General features: G+C 43.9%; 1 protein-coding gene across 1 annotated transcript; it reads right to left on the reverse strand.

The window, feature by feature from the left end:
• Positions 1–706: 706 nt before the first annotated feature.
• Positions 707–17,826, reverse strand: kctd5b (potassium channel tetramerization domain containing 5b). The gene is made up of 6 exons (XM_061810804.1): positions 16,653–17,826; positions 9,458–9,566; positions 9,223–9,314; positions 7,871–7,966; positions 4,349–4,474; positions 707–3,272 (listed from the first exon to the last, which is right to left on the reverse strand). Exons 1-6 carry the CDS (start codon positions 16,872–16,874, stop codon positions 3,243–3,245), a joined length of 675 nt encoding a protein of 224 aa, XP_061666788.1. The 5' UTR covers positions 16,875–17,826; the 3' UTR covers positions 707–3,242.
• Positions 17,827–18,215: the final 389 nt, after the last annotated feature.

Below are 18,215 nucleotides of genomic sequence, written 5' to 3' on the forward strand. Positions count from 1 at the left end.
TAACAGATAACGGCAAACCCCATTGACAGGCTAACAGATAGCATCGACGGTGGTGGCGTTTTTACGCTCAGAGCATTATCCATCCATCCATCCATTTTTTTTTTTTTGCTGCTTATCCTCACGAGGGTCACGGGAGTGCTGGAGACATACTTGAAAACAACAATCAGTGGAGCGACACATGTAGATAGACAATGTGACAAAACTATTTATTGTCATATATTCTTTAGTCTCTTAAAAAAAAAAGTAAAAATATTGTATCTGACAATACTTTAGTGGTGATGACAGTACTACACTGCACCCCAATGGGAGCAGCTCTATGAATCAAATTGAAACATTAAATCATGTTTTCATTCTATTTATGGCAATGTGGGTTTTTTTATGAAGTACAATGTTACAGTGCTATTTAAGGGAAGGCTGGAACATGTGAAATTTCAGTTTTTTTAAGGTGAAAGATATGATTGGTCAGATTTATTAAACTCACATCCCACGACACCATTGTATGGAATATAAAATGATAGATTTGACTCACATACCCACATTTCGGCCTCTGCAGATTTATGTATTTGTTTCTTGGGGTACAAGCCCTTTTTTTGTCTACACAATTATCAATTACAGATTTTTGCTATTATTGTTCTATTCTCTATCCTGTGTGTGTGTAGGGATGATTTTTTTTTTGGGGGGGGAACTGCTTTGTAAATGAAATAAATCCATCCAGACAGACAAGTGACATTTTTTTTTTATTGGGTTTACCTTGCGCAAGATCACAATAGATTCATCCCCTAAACCTTATTCATAGCTTATACACATTGCATAAGATCATATAGTAGTGATGTATTTAGTGATATGAGAACATTAATCATTGATCAGTCAGATCAAGGGGAGGAAAAAAAACATAACCCATTTTTTTTTTTTTTTTACACCTTTACGAACGTTATCTCCACTCATGCATCGTGGTGGTCTGTGGTTTATGACTTTTGAATGCAAAAAAAATTTTAGACTACAGCGCTTGAAAAAAACCTTCAATCACCTTAAAAATATTACACATGCCGCATGATCAACGGGCCGTGACCGTGAAAGGTTGAAAGCGTCATCTTGAGGTGTTTCCGCGCCGCGTCGGAACATCTCCGCTTAAAAATGTGGGTGGGGGATCTCAATGCAAAGGTACACCCCATAAAAATGCAACGCAACTGTTCTGAGCCTACAGAGGTACGTTTTGAATCATGCTGGCAAGAGGAGGGCGGAAATCAAGATTGTCTGCGTCGCTCGAGTGGGTGGATGGAGTGTCGTTAGGTCATCCGGCACGGAGTGCTTGTCGTCCGTCGGAGGCGCGAGTCCCGCGCGCGCACGCACGCAGTTTACATGCATGAACATAGTACGTACATTGGAAGGCTTCAGAATACTACAGCAAAATGTAAACACAGCCTAGCACTTGCAGAACATCCAGTCTACTCCGATTGAACTTTTTTTCTCTTAAACTTAAAAAGCCCTTGTGTGAGGGGAAACGTCTATCTATATATATATAAAAAAACAAAACAAAAAAAAAAAAAACATGCATCCGTACTCATGAAACGTTTTGCCAAGCGGACGCGTGGATAAACGGGGAGTGTCGTGAAGGGGTCCGTATGTACAAAGTGTGCGGGAAACGAGAAAAGGTTTGCGCTTCCCTGACACAAAAAGATCACTGTGTGCGATACACGTAAGACGTTGGACTTTGGTCAGTGTGGGAAGAGGAGAGGGGTTTAAAAAAAAGAAAATAATCAATTGTGGTGAAATATTCAACCTGTCAAAACTGCACATCAAATCTGAAAATAACTTCCCCCCCAAAAAAAACTTCTATACTGCAGTATTTACAGTAAGAGGCTGTTAGCAGTGTGCACAGTGTCTCATTTCCCCCACTGTAGTGCTTGTAATGTGTATAAACTACTTTGAAAAAAAAATGTCTAGAATGTATCTCACGGCAGGAGAGAAAAAAAAAATATATAATGTAACAGTCAACTTCAAAGCCAAGTATGGCTTTGTTATTGTTAATAAAACATGTAGAGGCATGTTCTCAGTGAAAAGACACCTTGTTCAATCTCACTCAGAAATCTCAAATCCTGTACAAACTATGCAAAACAGGGAAATTGTTTTTTTGTTTAGTTTTTTTTTTCCTTAAAGATCCAGGATAACTTCCATTTGAAGTTGTGGTTTTCTTTACAGTGTACAAAACGTGCATTTTTTTAAAGAGTTAAATATACACATTGTTCTTTTTTTTTTTTTTTTTTTTTAATTATTTACACCAAAAACTAATTTCTCTGGATATGAACAGAGATTTGTTAACTGTCCTCAAAAAAAAAAAAAGTTCCAGTCCGCAATCTGCTACACCCCAAAATACTTTTACCCCAAAAAAATGATATAAAAGAGATGTTCCCCCACTCAAAAACAATAAAATCAATAAACGCCAGTTTGGGGAAAAAAAAAAAAAAAAGACGTTCCTGACAGCATATAAAATCAGTCCACTGCCCGATGTAGAAACATGATTTGTCCCGTTCGATTATTTCAAACGGCGGCTCTTTTAAAAATGAATCCGTGCCGTTTAAGTGTGGAGAAAAAGGTTGAACTATTATCGCCACGTGCATCTGCGGAGGAAAAGAGGCCTTACTGGAAGACGCGCAGCGGATGGCGCTACGGAATGAGTACGTAGCGACAAATCTCATAAAGCTGCTTAGAAAAGGGTAGAAAAGTGGTTGAACTACAGGTCTATATCATTTTATATATATATATATATATATATATATATATATATATATATATGCAAATTCCCTTCTTGCCATCTCCAAACAACGTGACGCTTTTCAATTACAAAGCGCATCCGGATCGCTTTATCGGATCGAGTTTGGAGGTCATAATTTAGTCAATAGATAAGATAGATGACCCTGAGAAAATCACTGGCCGATACGATGGCCGTGTTTTTTTTTTTTTTTTTTTTTTTAAATTAGCTGAAGAGGAAAAAATAAAATAAAATAAAAAATAAAAAAACTTGCCCCAAGTTCCAGTTGAAATGTACAGGCACAAATTGTCAGTAAGCAGACGTAATTATATACATAAAGAACTAAAAAAAAAAAAATGGGGGGAAACAAAATAAAAGCAGAGAACTCCCCCCACCCCTACCCCATTTGAATCTCCTCTTGTGCCAAATAAGTCTTCCATGAGGATGATATGTTTGCATCATAACACCTGCAGCTCATAATACTCGGTCGACCTCACATACGGGAACCCCTTTCCTGAAGAATCTGTTGGGGGGGAGAAAAGATATGAAATCATCATCTAGGTGATATGAAACTGACTAACTAGTCCATTTGCAATTGATTAGCAGGCAGGCACAAAATCTTTTTGCAAAGGCGAAGCGTGAACTAAGGGAGGAGCCTACAGATTTTTGGGACACTTGCACCTGACACACTGATGTCATCATTTTACAGAAAATACAGTGGGCCTAAACTAAATCCCTGGATGAGACGCTCACGCCATCATTCATATGTGCTGTGAGCAGGAGCAGGCAAGCACAGCCTGGGGCCCCCAAATATCCATCCATCCATTTTCTTAGCCGCTTATCCTCACAAGAGTCGCGGGGAGCGCTGGAGCCAATCCCAGCGGTCAACGGGCAGGAGGCGGGGCACACCCTGGACTGGTCGCCAGCCAATCGCAGGGCACCTGGAGACAAACAGCCGCACTCACAATCACACCTAAGGGCAATTTAGAGCGTCCAATTAATGTAGCATTTTTTGGGATGTGGGAGGAAACCGGAGTGCCCACCCAGAGGAAACCCACGCAGGCACGGGGAGAACATGCAAAGTCCACACAGGCGGGGTCCGGCCTGACGGTCTGAGCGCTCCCCCGTGCTGAAAAGTCCCCTTGTGATTAGTGCGCAAAAAAAAAAAAAAAAATCTCAGGAGATGAGGATATCATGCCATCACAAAAACAAGGGAAAGGTGAAATCCTAGCAAGGCGGGTGGGAGCGGCGGTGTCGGGGGGGGGGGGGGGCTATCGGCACTTGAGCGCTCACCGGTGAGTCATAAGTGCTCAACCCTAATCAGAATCATTCATTTCATAATCCGTGTCTTCGTCGTCGCTCTGAGCAACATGCAGCATGCGGACGGCACGGAAGACAAGAGAGATGCTTTTTCAGAAACAATGGAAATGACAAAGAGGCGGACGTGTGAGGAGAGAAGATGAAAGAAAAAAAAAAAAATACGGAAAAAGCGACCGAAACAGATGTTAAGCGTTGTCAAGCCAAAGAAGTACAGTGCAAAGGACAAAAACTTCAACTCGGAGATATGAAACACGCACGCACGCACGCACGCACGCATACCTTTGCCTTCTCGCTGGGTTCGCTGTTTGTCCCGTAGGATTGATTGTGCAGCTCCTTGGAGACGACACACAGGAACTCGGCTTGGTCTTCATTGCCGTAGTTGTAAGAAGAACCGATGCTGACCAGCTAGAGAGACACGACACCAAAAAAAAATATTTAAAGATTTAATTACCCAGGGAATATTGATACACACGAGGAAAATATTGGGTATCCCGTGTCTAACTGAATCAGTTTTTCTCCACCTTTAATTTACCACTGTATATTATTTTGTATACTGTTGCTTTTTAGTATTTCTTACATTTGTGCAATTCTTTTATTCAGACTGCTACTACTACACTCTTCAGACATGTACACAAGTACAAAAAACAAGACCGGGGGGAAATAAAATAGGTGAGGAAGGAACAAAGAATATTACACACAAATACCTACAAAATTGAAGTACCGTAATTTCCGGCCTACAGAGCGCACCTGATTATAAGCCACACTAAGTACATTTGTAAAGGAAATACCATTTTGGTACATATATAAGTTGCACCTGTATAAAAGTGCCCACATTAAAACACAAGTTATTTACAAAGAAAGACGGTACACAGAAAGAGTTTTAATACATTAGCTTAGCTTAACATAGCAACAAAAGCACGAAAACATACCGAGAAAAATAACAAAACCAAAAAAAAAAAAAAAAAAAAAAGAAATAGGCACGGCAGCTACACAGTAGCAATGCGGTAGCACAGCACTAACAGTGCCGGTTCAAAAAAACAAAACATAGCTAAATCACTGAGACATGGCAGTAACACAGCACCAACATGCTAGCATAGCGCTAACAGGGCTGGTTTAAAAAAAAAAAAAAAACATACCGGTAAAACTCACTTCGTCGGCACATATATTCCACTAGTCTCACTCCTACCTTTTCCCGCTCGAGTGCCCCCTTGTGTCCGTTAGACAAAAACCCACAAATTAGCCGCATCACCGCATAAGCCACAGGGTTGAAAGCGTGTGAAAAAAGTCGCGGCTTTTAGGCCGGAAATTACGGTAACTAAATTACAGATGGTAAAAATACAAATTGCACTAAGCACGGTCTGCATATAATGACCGAAAGAATTGGGGGTGGGAGGGTGGGGGTGGAGGAGGGGGCTGGACCACATAACGTAAACATGCCGCTTCACAGGTCAGTGGGGAACGTGAACGGGTCAGCACAAGCACTTGTTGTGAGGAAAAACTGAAACGCAAGTTTCGAAACTAAGCTTGGGGGAAATCCCTTTTAGCAACCTGGAAAGGTACCTGAAACAGTCAAGGAAATGGGGCCATTGGGGGACTTGAAAACTCATTTAGTAAGTCAGGGGTGTCAAATATCGCGGGCCACAGACTGAAAATATAAAAATCTTTATCCGCCTCATTGTATGTACACATGAAATTTGTGAACTAGTTTTGAGGTGAGAAAACAAGGGCAATGGGTTTTCAACTATTCCTGATTTTTGGTAAGAAAAAAAAATGCTTGCCGTATCTCAATGTTATCATTAATTATGTGACAGTTTGAAATTTGTGTCCAGATTTGAACATGAATAACGGAAAAGATGACATACGTGATTTACATTCGTGGGCCATATACCATCATGTGGCGGGCCGGATCTGGCCCCCGTGCCTTGTGTTTGACACCTGTGTACTAAGCTGTCAACTCAAATGTCAAATCTCACAGGAACTACAAACGGTGGCTTCATTCCAATATATTAAGATCATAACTGCAAATTTAATATCTTACAAATTGTATGTTTGTTGTAAGAGACAAAACGACAAGGGGACCCCCCAAAAAATACACGTAATAGTTGAAGAAAACACATTTTGCACACCTTGAAAGACAATTTCTGGCCGAGAAGGAACGTCTGCTCTCCCTTTGTTGACTTTGCAACATGAACACACTGGCTACTTGTAAATATTTTGTCCATAGTGTGCATGTTTCAACAAGCTTCTGCTGGAGTCAGATTGCTAATCTTTCAAAAAAAAAAAAAAAAAAAAAAAAAACTCAACTAGCACACGGTAGACAAAGTTAACATGAGTGGAAAAACTCCCAACTCCCACATTCCAGTTCCAAATACTGCCGTTTTTTCTTCCGAGATTCACGCAGGATCCAACAGTAACTGAACTTGTCTTTGGGATAACATCACATGAAAAGAAAAAAAAAAAATAGATTAGCGTTCATGCTAGTACTACAAACACTGTGAGGTGATTGCGCTTGGTCCACAAAAACAGGAAATGGATTTGAGGTTCTGAAAATGACACATGGCATTCTGCTTATTTCATACAGCTATCAACAGTAGAATATATTGTAATCTATTCTTTGTCGAGAAAAACAAAAACAAAATAAACATTCTATACGACGGCCGGAACCGACGCCCTGACTAGCTAGAGGTTAGCCAGCCGCTAATCTGCGCTCACAACAGCCAACTCTGCTTTCATTCGCTGACATTCACGTCAATCACCCCACCGGGCCTAACCTTTTGAAGCCGTTCACGCTAAAAGTCACAGATATGAAAATGTAGACTGTACGGAGAGCGACCCCTGGTGGACAACAATACCTGCACCTCACAATTACATTTTGTTACATACTGCAAAGTCCATTTTTAATCAGTACTACAACCGACTCTAAAAATGCTTGATAAATGCAGCTCAATTTTAAATTGGGTTAGAATGACCAGAATGTAATTAAAGCTTATCCCCATTAAAAAAAAAGAAAATCTTGGTTGTCCACTTGTGTTTTTAGGCGTTTTTCGTTCTGATCCGTCCGTGTAAGCAGATTAATTAGGGGAGTTTAGCTCTGGAGGGAGACCAACTGCGGCTAAACACACACAACTGACAGAAACATCAATTGGGTCATAATACTTTCACAATATAAAAATGGGCTTTTTTTTTTTTTTTTAAAACTTCTTTCTGGGCATAACAACAAACTAACAAACTAGCTACTGTTTACCCAGCCAGAGAGGCTAACAATAAGCCTATAAAAATGTGAGCGTGGTATAACTTTGAAAGAATTCAACAGAAAACGGGTGCCATGTGTTCTCATTGTTGGTCTCATTGATGATTTTACGAAGCAATACGAACAGAACCAACTGAAAACTCTTAAGGTGTGTCTATTTGGGACAAACACTGGCCAAAGGGGGTGGTGTGTACGGTATGGGCAACAGGGGGACCATGCAGTGAGCAGCCCACGGACAGAAACATGTGGGACACACCTCGGCGCTGTTGTTGGGCAAAGCAGGCTCCTCGCCCTTCACCTCCCTTGACACAATCAGTAGAAACTCTGACTGGTGGGCCCGCCCGTAACCTATACTGACAAGCTGAGAGCACAGAAGGGATGCCCGCATCACGGGCATTTGCCAGTTGGGCTCGGGGTCAAATTCCGACATTAATGCTTGGATTACGTGAGCGTAGCGGGGTGGGTGAAGCACATGAAAACCAAGATCGCTACTGTCATTCCCCACGACCGCCCACCGCCCCCTCCGCTCCGCTCCCAGGAAGAAGCTTCACCTGTTCAAACTTCCAACCGTCCGACATAGTTGACACCATCTGGGTCAGTTCTTCTTCCTGGCACTGAAGTACTCGGTACACGTGCTTCACTGGCACCTGAGAAACAAAAATACATGTTTAAAGAGACCGTAAAATTGTTTCTGAAAGCGTCATACACAACTTGAAGACATCTGCTGAAACCATGTACAAAGTTTACATTTTTCCGTTTGTTGAGTCACCGCTCCAAAACTACCGTAATTTCCGGCCTATAAGCCGCGACTTCCCCCCCCCCCCCCCCACACGCTTTCAACCCTGCGGTTGATGCGGTGATGCGGGTAATTTGCGGGTTTTTTTTTCTCTAACGGCCACAAGGGGGCACTCGAGCGGGAAAAGGTAAGAGTGAGACCAGTGGAATATATGTGCCGAGGAAGTGACTTTTACCGGTCCGCCCTGCTAGCGTGTTACTGCCATGTCTCAGTGATTTTTTCCTGTATGTTTTTTTTTTTTTTTTTTTTAACAGGCCCTGTTAGCGCACCACCAGCATTAGCTAGCGTCAAACTCTCTGTGTATCGTCTTTCTTTGTAAATATCTCGTGCTTCAAAGTAGGCACTTGCGGCTTTTACACAGCTGCGGCGTATGTATGTACCAAATTGTATTTCCTTTCCATATGTACTGGGTGAGGTTTATAACCAGGTGCGCTCTGTAGGCTGGGAATTACGGTACATAACTTGAGTGCTTTCCTTCACCTCATCTTGGTCATCCACCAAAACTGCAACATGTAGTTAGCTAACCAGCTATACCTACACCTTGAAAATGTAATTTCACTTCTGGCGCGGCCACTTTAGAGGGCCTCATCGTTGGCCACGAGTGTGTGCACGTTACACGGGGAAAGGTAAAAGCATGAGGACGACAGAAGAACGGGAGACTAAAAAAGAAAAAAAGTCTGGCTTGACAGCTAGCGTGGACAAATGTGGCTAATTTCACGCTCCGACGCGGAGAAAAGGCACAAATACGGCAGCCGGCATGCGGAGAGGGGCTTTGCGCCGGAGTAGCCGCATTCAAGCGGCTCATTGTCACAGCGTGGAAAATCCCCACAACGACCCGGTCAAATATATTCTAGCCACAGGAGACTTTAAATGGATTAATTTTTGCGGCTCAAAAGTGTATGCTGAAGGAAGACTTTTCCAGATCATAGCAGAGGTTATTTGACAACTGATAGTTGACCGGCGCTTGATTTCCGCAGACACCCACAGTCAACCAGAACATAAAAACGGGCTTGATGATTATTTTACTACTTTAAACCATTCAAATTTGGCTGGGGTGTGTCAGTTTACAAGGTGGAAAAATTTTTTAGGAATCTAAAGGTGACAAACCTGTGATGTTTTGCAGTCCCTTTCCCTGATCTTGTCCTTGATAAGCTTTATTAATGATGTGATGTTGTAAAATTCAGCCTCTTCCAGGACCCCTGAAACACACAAAAAATGTAAATCAGTCTTTTGATAGAAACACAAAATGTCTTGCAAGCATAAATAATCAGAATAATCAAGCATCCTTCACTAATCCATCAATAATAAAGGAACATGCACGACGGGCCACTAGCGTCGTTACCTTCCTCTGCCAAGTCCCTGTTGAGCACCAGTTTGCCATGCCTCAAGTAGTTGAGCACCGGCCCAAAGTAAGTAGGGTCTCTGTCGATGAGATAGGCACCAGTTTCATCCTGAAAAAAAAGGAGGAGGGACTGTCAACGACGACGAACGTGACCCCTCCGTACACCTTGAAATTCGAGTGTAATGCTTTCATGGGCGTGATCAAATCAGATGTGATTTTCTGAGGTCCGCCGCCGGCCGGGTTCCTAATCTCTCAAGTGGACGTGCGCGCACAAGCTTTGAAGTATCGCTTTACTATTTCCCACGGGGCTGCGATTGGCTGGCGACGAGTTCAGCGGGCACCCCGCCCCCTGTCCGTAGATAGCCGGGATAGGCTCCAGCACTCCCCCAACGCTTGTGAGGACAAGCAGCTCAGAAAATGGATGGATGGATGGAAATTCCCACAGGCCTTGGAATTGATCCTGATTCCTTCACAGCCGCTGGGTATTCCCCTATTTCTGTAAGTACTGTGATTAGGGCAGCTTTGTCTCACGGGGAATTGGGGTGGGAGGGCCGTGGGGGGCTCAGACAATTAGAGCGGAAAAGGATCAGGAAGAGCAGGATGAACGCGCCAAGGGAGCCGGGAGAAAGCACCTCGGCTTACGAGCGACAATTAGCCCAGTGGCCTGTCCTGACTCAGAACTTTACAGTCAATTGACATCCACAGAACACAAATGATGTGTTGTTTTTGAGCTGAACTCTAAATCTAAGACTACATACAAGATAATCATTTCTCTCGAATATCATTCCCAAATCTGTGTTATGGAGCATTTCTCTTTTGCGGACGTAATCCAAGCTGATGCCAATTCAGCAAAACTGCAAATTTTAGAGGAGGGCCAAACACACACCGGTACAATCAGCATCTTGAGATGTCGCACAAGTGCTCACAAACAGTTTTAGACAGACAAATATTTAGACAACTGTAGGCCTTATATGTACATAGAAGACGTGCAAGATCTTAAGAGTTCAGGACACGAAAAAATAAAAACAAATCAGAAGCAAAATTAAAAATTCTGCATTGATGTTTTTGTTCTGAAATAATATGGCTTGGCTTCCTATGCTGGCGGAGGGACTCAAAAATCAGGGAGAGCCACTCTTCCGCACACATGTGGAGATTCAAAGCGCTGTGGGTCCTCATTACAAGCGCCGTTAATTTCATCCATCCCATTATCTGAAAACGTCCCAGTACATTTTCTGGTATAATGACTATCTGCACCCTGATGGCAGGTCGACCTTCTTTCCAGAGTCAAAAATATCCCGCTGCGGCCCAACAGGCTTCTATTTTTGTTCGGTGCCAACTTTGATCGAGATCTACAGTCGCTCAAGTTGGGTGATGGAACGTGCAGTCATTATGGGTTACGTGTGCGGCCAAGCTACCATCGCAAAATTGGTTGTCATCGGGGTCTGGATCGGTGTGCAGATTTGTCAACCCAATGTTCCTAGTCCTAGGGGTACTTAGTAAGATGGTTCGCTGTGAATATTTGCAGCATGGCCAAATGACTTAATCCTCGATACACAAAGCCTACCATGACTTGTTGAGTATGTACGCTAGCTACCAATTGGTCAGTCAACTGTTTTTACCGCCCTAACCAATACAGCCATGTTTAATTCCAGTTTGAGGAGAGCACTGCCCTTGAGCCATCACGGAACCAAACCTTTCCAAGTCGCATTTCTTATGTTTAGGGTACTATACGATGCTTCTACGTCTCTTTAAAGACAATGAGTGGAGTGTCCACCAATTCGAATTGCCTTAATTTACAAGACTGGGGTCTGTTTGTACATTAAACCTTGCTTCTTCATAACTGCTTCTTTTAGAGCGCTGCGACATCCAGCTAGTTTTGGGTCATCCGTCCCTCAGTATACTAGACCTGTTTCTACAGGGAACCATCAAACCATCAATGGCCCACTTCAGCAGACCAAACTGTTTATGGTGTGGACCCATGAACATTGTGTTTTTAATTAAAAACAAGACTCTGGCTCTCTGGGGGCCCAGGCTGGGAGGGACTGGGCAACAAACAGAGCGAGAGCAGTGGGGACGCGGAGGGAGGCCAGAGACAATAATGGACTCGAAAGTACAAAGCTAAACAAAAGTTCTATATTCGTGTATCGTGTTGCGACACACCAAATGTGTAGCTTTGAAGTTGTTTTTCAGCATTTATCCTCATCTTGAGGAACATATACTTTGCGTTTGTCCTATTTCTGGTAGGCTGACACACACTACCACCATTGTTAGCTTGTTAATAAACAAAGAGTCTTTAGTCGAGAGCATACCTCCAACAAGGCCCATTCTGGTAGAAGTACCCATATCTTATTGTGCATAAATGAAGCAGGAAACTGAAAAGTGAGCTGGACTTCCTTTGAATTTATAAAAAAAAAAAAAAAAAAAAAAGTTTTGACACTAGCAGTACATTCTGTAATGTTCCACTCAAGTCCAGTCAAGTCATTCTCTGCTGTGAACTTTCATATTCCGTCAACCGGAATCCCAACAGTTTTACTGCCGGAGATGTAAATATTTGTACATGGTAAAGGAAAGAAATCATCGAGCAGCAACACAGAATTTTGTATGATGTAAAACTGCCTTACTAACTCCAAAATATGAAAGCCTTAGTTCCCGATTACAACCTACGGTAGATTGTGTTCGTACCTACTCAGAGTATACAGCTTCAGTTTTGTCGGTTTGCATAAACGAGACAGCCTGGATAAACTATCGGTAAAAAAAAAAAAAAGACATCTTCATTTGTATGTATACTGATTAAATAAATATGTTGGACTTATACCGCCCAAAACCAATCACTTTAACAAAAGATGGCAGATTATATGACAACGTGTCAACACTCAACAAACAGAATTAGGTCAGTTTAGTGTGGGCCGGCTATATTATGTGATTTATTTTGCGGTCGGGTCTTGAAAAGAGGATAAGACCGCAGCCCCTCGCGTACGTGTAGCGTCCCACACGTGTCGGCCACATGATGTCGATTGAGGGCCATCTGGAGACCTAACGCGAGAGCCGACCCTCAATTCAAATTCAACTGAAGGTGTCACGATGTCACGTTTGTGCAGACAATAAACTATCAAAAGTTGCGTGAATTAATGCTGACTGCGGGGTAAATCTAAGTCATACAGAAGCAGCATTTTTAAAAGGCTTTGCAGTAGAGCGTCAAGTCACCTGACTGCAGCTACTTAGCCAAGTGGAAGTCGGATCCTTGTGGGGTAGGAGCCAGAATCCCCGTGGAGTAGACGCGGTAATGGAACAGTCAAATGGGCCTTGGTCTTTTAAATAATACACGCAACGCATCGAGGCGGGTTTAGAGGAAACGCTCTCCTAGTTTGTATATTAAAACAAGAAGTAGCTACTCATTTTCCGAGAAATAGGTACTTTTCCTGCTGTACTATATTTCAGTTTTGAGAAAACGTCAGTTGGGTATTCTCTTTTTACATTTACTGCTCAATGTGAAACCACAATCTTTTTGCTCATCGTGTCATCAGAATCTGATACTGGCTCATGCATTCTCTGTCTATTTTTCATTTACCCACTTACGCTTTGTATTATAACACGGCGAGAGCGGACAAGGTAATCCGCTTCTTCCATGTTCATTGTACAATAAAATAATACAGTATTTATGGAGACTCAAAATGGTTCCTGAAACAAGAGACATCTAGATTGAGCCGCTGATTGCACTTTTTTTGCGACTGTCCAGTTCAGGTCTTGCCCGGTCGTGCTAATAATCAGTCTCGAACGACCGCAGAGTAGGAAGCAACATGAGAGGGCACAGTTAAAATTACTGTTAAATATTTACATTGCTTTCCCGCAATGCGCTCGCGCATGACGTGCAACAAGAATTCCGCATTACATCTGGCCGCATTTCGCGTTCGCGCGGGAGAGCTCGGCCGCCAAATGAAGATGTTAAAAGAAACGAGAATCCTTTGTGATGGCGGTCTCTGAAAAATTCATGTGGCTCTCAGCGCGAGAACGCCGGGGCCTTTGCTTGAGCGGAGTCGGCCAAAAATGATCTCTGACGTGCGCCTCGAGCATCCGCTCGTTGATAGGAGGAACGGATCATTTCTGGTTGGGTTCTTGTCACGGAAAAGAAAATAGGGAAACAAAATTGCCCCGATGTTGACAGCAGTCATTCGACGACTCTCTAAATTAAAGCAAAGAAATTAAAGAACACATTAACAAAACGTGAAAGCGCTTCCTCCCCTGGCCAACCCCCACGTGCAAAACAAGACTCCAGTCAACAACATGAATAATGCAGTTACAAGAGTTCCGTGGAAGCACGTCAGACGCATGACTGACATATGATCCTCCCGTCTCCTCGGCTGAAACACAAACACGATGGTGCATTTACTTGAGATTGGGAAAGACTGCCTCGGTCACACGGTCACATTTCTTTGTCACCTACTGGGGCGTTGTAAAACGACTCACTGCAAGTCACTCAAATATGAAAAAATAAATACATGAAAGAGCATTACTACATTTGTAAAAAAAATAAATAATAATAAATAAATAAACAAGCTCTTATACTGAATATGTGACCTAAGGTTACGGCTCGTGAATGTGTATATTTTCCAAACACTACATTTTGAACTGGCCATTTATAATTTCAAGGTCAAGTGCCATCCCTATAAACATACTAAAATAGATATTGTCATGAAAAATACATATAACATTATTCACTTCAATGTCTACACGAAAAAATATGAGCGCAGAGTGCGTCATCCATGCGCAAAGTTGCGGAAGACTCATTTGACATCCGAGTGGTCGCCATATTGGCTGCATCATTCTGCCCGTGACGTCACACAAGGACATTCGCCACTGAAAACACGCTGTTCCACCTACTATGGGAGACGAACACGCCCCTTCCGTCACAGAAGGTCTTTTCGAAGAAGAGAAGTGACCGGGGCACAATTATCCTATCCTTTCGAGCCATATTTAGATGATATGCGGCTCACGGCCAAACCGCCTCCCGCCTGGTCCACCTCCACACGGCGGTGATAAAAACGCCGCCAGCGAGAGACGACGATGCCGCGGCAGAACCGCCTCCCCATCTGATCCACATCCGCGCGGCGGTGATAAAAATGTCGCCCCCAAGCGACGACAACGGCGGAGCCAAACCACTTCACCATCCGATCCACGTCCACGCCCGAGATTAGCCACATTGGCGGCACTGCGTCCACAGACCACGGCTTCGGCCAAGGTAGCAGATCTACACATTTAGCACCCCGGACTTACAGAGTACGTCTCTCCCCCCCAACTATTGTTTTTTTAAGATGTATACACACCTACTGCCCTGTACGTCACTTCCTGCTTCTTCTCGAAAACAAATTCCTCGAGAGGATTTTCATGGTGGGAGTGACAAAAAGCCATATACGTCAAAAATCATGTTTTGTGGTGAAAAACCAGATGGGTCCATACCGGCTGCCGTTTTATCATTAGTAACATACTAAAAATCATGCATTTCATGGCAGTGGACCTTTAAGAAAAGGCGGCAAGTGATATATGTCTAATAACAATTCACATACCGAGCACTCTCCGAAATGGGGCGGCACTCGGGAGGGAGGGGCACTAACGGCTGGAGGTTCCTCTATCACGCACTTAAGACACAGGATTGACATGAGCCGTAGCTCATTGATGGATAAACTCACCAAAAAGCAAGCCGATTATTGGGAGATTAGAATATTTGCATTAAAATGCGAGATGAGCCGTGGTCTCCGTTGGCCACAAAGTAGGGCAGATTCGAAAAGCAGACAAAAACAAACCCTAATAGAAGTGCTAAACAGGCAGCAACGTATACAAAAGCGCGTCACTCCAGTGCATGTGGATTCTGATTCATTGTGTTTGACTGTTGCTCAGCGGGCTTTGAAAGCCCACAGGCCCGCTCGCTGTTCAAACTGGCAGATGCACAAACACACAGCCTCCACCCTTCCTCCTGCTTGTGGAGCATGCGGAGGCCATTCAGGGAGAGAGAGGAGTGACTTCACCCCACTTGGCAATGACTCCGTACTCACGGCGGGCGCCTGGCCACCGGCGCCCTGGCTGGTTACGGCGGGGCCAAATGGGTCACATCTTAAGCCGGGTAAAATTACACCTCTGTTCTGAAATCCGGCCCAGCGAGCATTTACATTTCTAAAGTCCTGTCAGGTCAAAAGTCAAGTTTTCCTCTTTGTAAATAATACCCCCAACCTATCCTACGTACTCTGCCACACATTCACACGCACCTGGAAGGATTTTTCCGAGATCCTCAGCCATCACGGCAAATCTCAACGTCTGCAAACAGGGAGTCTCTTGTGACACCTTTAAGCTTTGGAAAGAAGGGCAAAATATTTGCTTGCAGGGAAGTTCCTTCAGCGGGGTTATGGTGTTCCCCTCAGCCAGGAGCTGTCAGATGCTCGGGGCATTGTGAGTAGCCACGAGTTTCCTGTCACAACTCTTGCCTCTCTTCTAGCGCCTGGCCCACATTCAGGTTGGGGGATCGTAGGTTTGAAATCATCTTTTGTGGCACCAGTCCTGTAACTTTTCTTGCATACCTTTTTAGCGGCTATATATAAATAAATCTTTCAATTAGTCAAATTTTACATCCACCCACCCAAAAAAAAACCATCCTTAAGATAAAAAAAAATTTAGAAACATTTTAAGGAGGCAAACTGGTATGTTTTAATTGCAGCCGGTGCCATCTTGGGTGAGAAAACGTTCCAATGTGTTGTACATGTGTAACGACGGGAGAAAGTTTACAGTTCGATATTGGAAAAAAAACAAATAAAACGCAACGAAAAACGCCACGGGTGTGGTTTCATCTGAAATATCACTTCCTCATGTTATTTATTTGTGACTTTAAAAAAAAAAGGCAATAGAAAAGATTGCAAACGAACGCGTATGTCATGTGGTCACTGTAGGAATCTAGCCTGTGTGCTAATGCTAACTAGCTTGGAAAAGGGGGAGAGACCTAAACCTAATGTGCGTTATGGTCGCTCTTTGAAATGCAACACCTTCAAGTTAAACGGTGACAATAGCTACGTCAATAAAAAGCGACTGTTAAAACAAAGCAGTTGGCAAATAAAGGCAGCCGAAAAGTAACCCCCCCCCCCCCCCACACACACACACACACACACACACACAGCCAAGTACGGAACCAAGTGCTAGCTAGCTTAGCATTTACCTTGTCGGAATCGAGCTCCGGGTCAGCTTGGCTCAGCCTGTAAAGAAACGATTTGGGATCCCGACACAACGTCTGTCTAGTTGTTAAAAAATAGGTCCCGCCGACGTTTAGCCGAATCCATTTGGACGAGTCGGCGCCGGGTGGGGGGCTTCGCTCCGCCGAAGAATGGCTCAAACACCGGCGGTACACGGAGCCGCTGCTTTCCGAGTTGTTGTCCGCCATCCCTCGCGCTCGTCTCCGGTCCGGTCCGGTCCGCCTCCCTCGGCTGTTTCGCTGAGAGGCTGACGGGAAATCTCACGAGTGCGAGCTGCGGCGGCCGCCTGGCTTCCAGCGCTCCTCACGCAAAGGCTGCGGCCACTCCCACTAATAACAACCCACTCCGACGTCTCCACCCCGCGCCGACACACACTTCGCCTGCGTTGTTCCGCGCGAGGTGACGCTCCCCTGGAAGTGTTCGCCGTGATCTCACGACATCCCCCGAAGTTAACGACGGACGGACGGAACGCGGCGAGCGTCACTGTCATTTCACTTCATTTGAGAACATTTACTTCTCCCTTTTTAGTTCAGGATCAACCGTGTCGATATGGAAGCTCTTTGTAATGACCGGTTATCGTAATTGATCAATACTTAAAACATAGCCTCGTAATCCATTGATGTGCAGTTAATAAGTGCTCAAAATGGCTCAATGGCGAGTCGTTCGTCATCTCAATCAAGTACTAATTTGAGTCGTAGCACAAGCAACTACGTGTTAAGTGACGCAAATAAATACTCAAATCCTGGTGGCACATATTTACTTCCATCTTCTTCTTTTCCTTTCGGTTTGTCCCAATTAGGGGACGCCACAGCGTGTCATCTTTTTCCATTTTTGCATCCTCTTCTCTAATACCCACTGTCCTCATTTCCTCCCTCACAACATCCATCAACCTTTTCTTTGGTCTTCCTCTCGATCTTTTGCCTGGCAGCTTCATCCTCAGGAGCGTTCCACCAACATACTCACTCTCTCCTCTCTGGACATGTCCAAACCATCCAAATCTGCTCTCTCGAACCTTGTCTCGAAAAAACATCCAACTTTGGCTGTCCTTCTAATGAGCTCATTTCTGATCCTATGCAACCTGCTCACTCCGAGCGAGAACCTCAACATCTTCATTTCTGCCACCTCCAGTTCTGCTTCCTGTTGTCTCTTCAGTGCCACCATCTCTAATCCGTACATCAAGGCCGACCTCGCCACTGTTTTATAAACTTTGTCCTTCATCCTAGTGGAGACTTTTCTGTCACATAACACACCAGACACCTTCCGGCAAGTGTTCCTCCACCCCGCTTGGACCTGTTTCTTCACTTCCTTACCACACTCACCATTGCTTTGGATTGTTCCTACTCTTTCCCATAACTTCATCGTGTGGCTCACCATCTTTCCACCTCTGTAGTTTCCGCAGTTCTGAACGTAGCCTTTGTTCTTAAAAAAATGGGAACTAGAACACTTTTCCTCCATTCTTCGTTATTCGTACTAGTGACTAGCACGCGGACCTTGAACTGACTATCAAAGCTCTCGAATGAATGCCCCAA

This window comes from Syngnathoides biaculeatus, chromosome 22 (assembly GCF_019802595.1).
Source record: "Syngnathoides biaculeatus isolate LvHL_M chromosome 22, ASM1980259v1, whole genome shotgun sequence".
NCBI lineage: Eukaryota > Metazoa > Chordata > Actinopteri > Syngnathiformes > Syngnathidae > Syngnathoides > Syngnathoides biaculeatus.

Excerpts from the sequence above, each read along its gene's own strand:
- kctd5b (XM_061810804.1), bottom strand. The coding sequence starts at position 16,874 with ATGGCGGACAACAACTCGGAAAGCAGCGGCTCCGTGTACCGCCGGTGT. Across the intron at positions 7,967-9,222 it reads GGGACTGCAAAACATCACAG|GTGCCAGTGAAGCACGTGTA; the intron begins GTTTGTCACCTT and ends TTTGTTTCTCAG. Across the intron at positions 3,273-4,348 it reads AACCCAGCGAGAAGGCAAAG|ATTCTTCAGGAAAGGGGTTC; the intron begins GTATGCGTGCGT and ends CCCCCCCAACAG.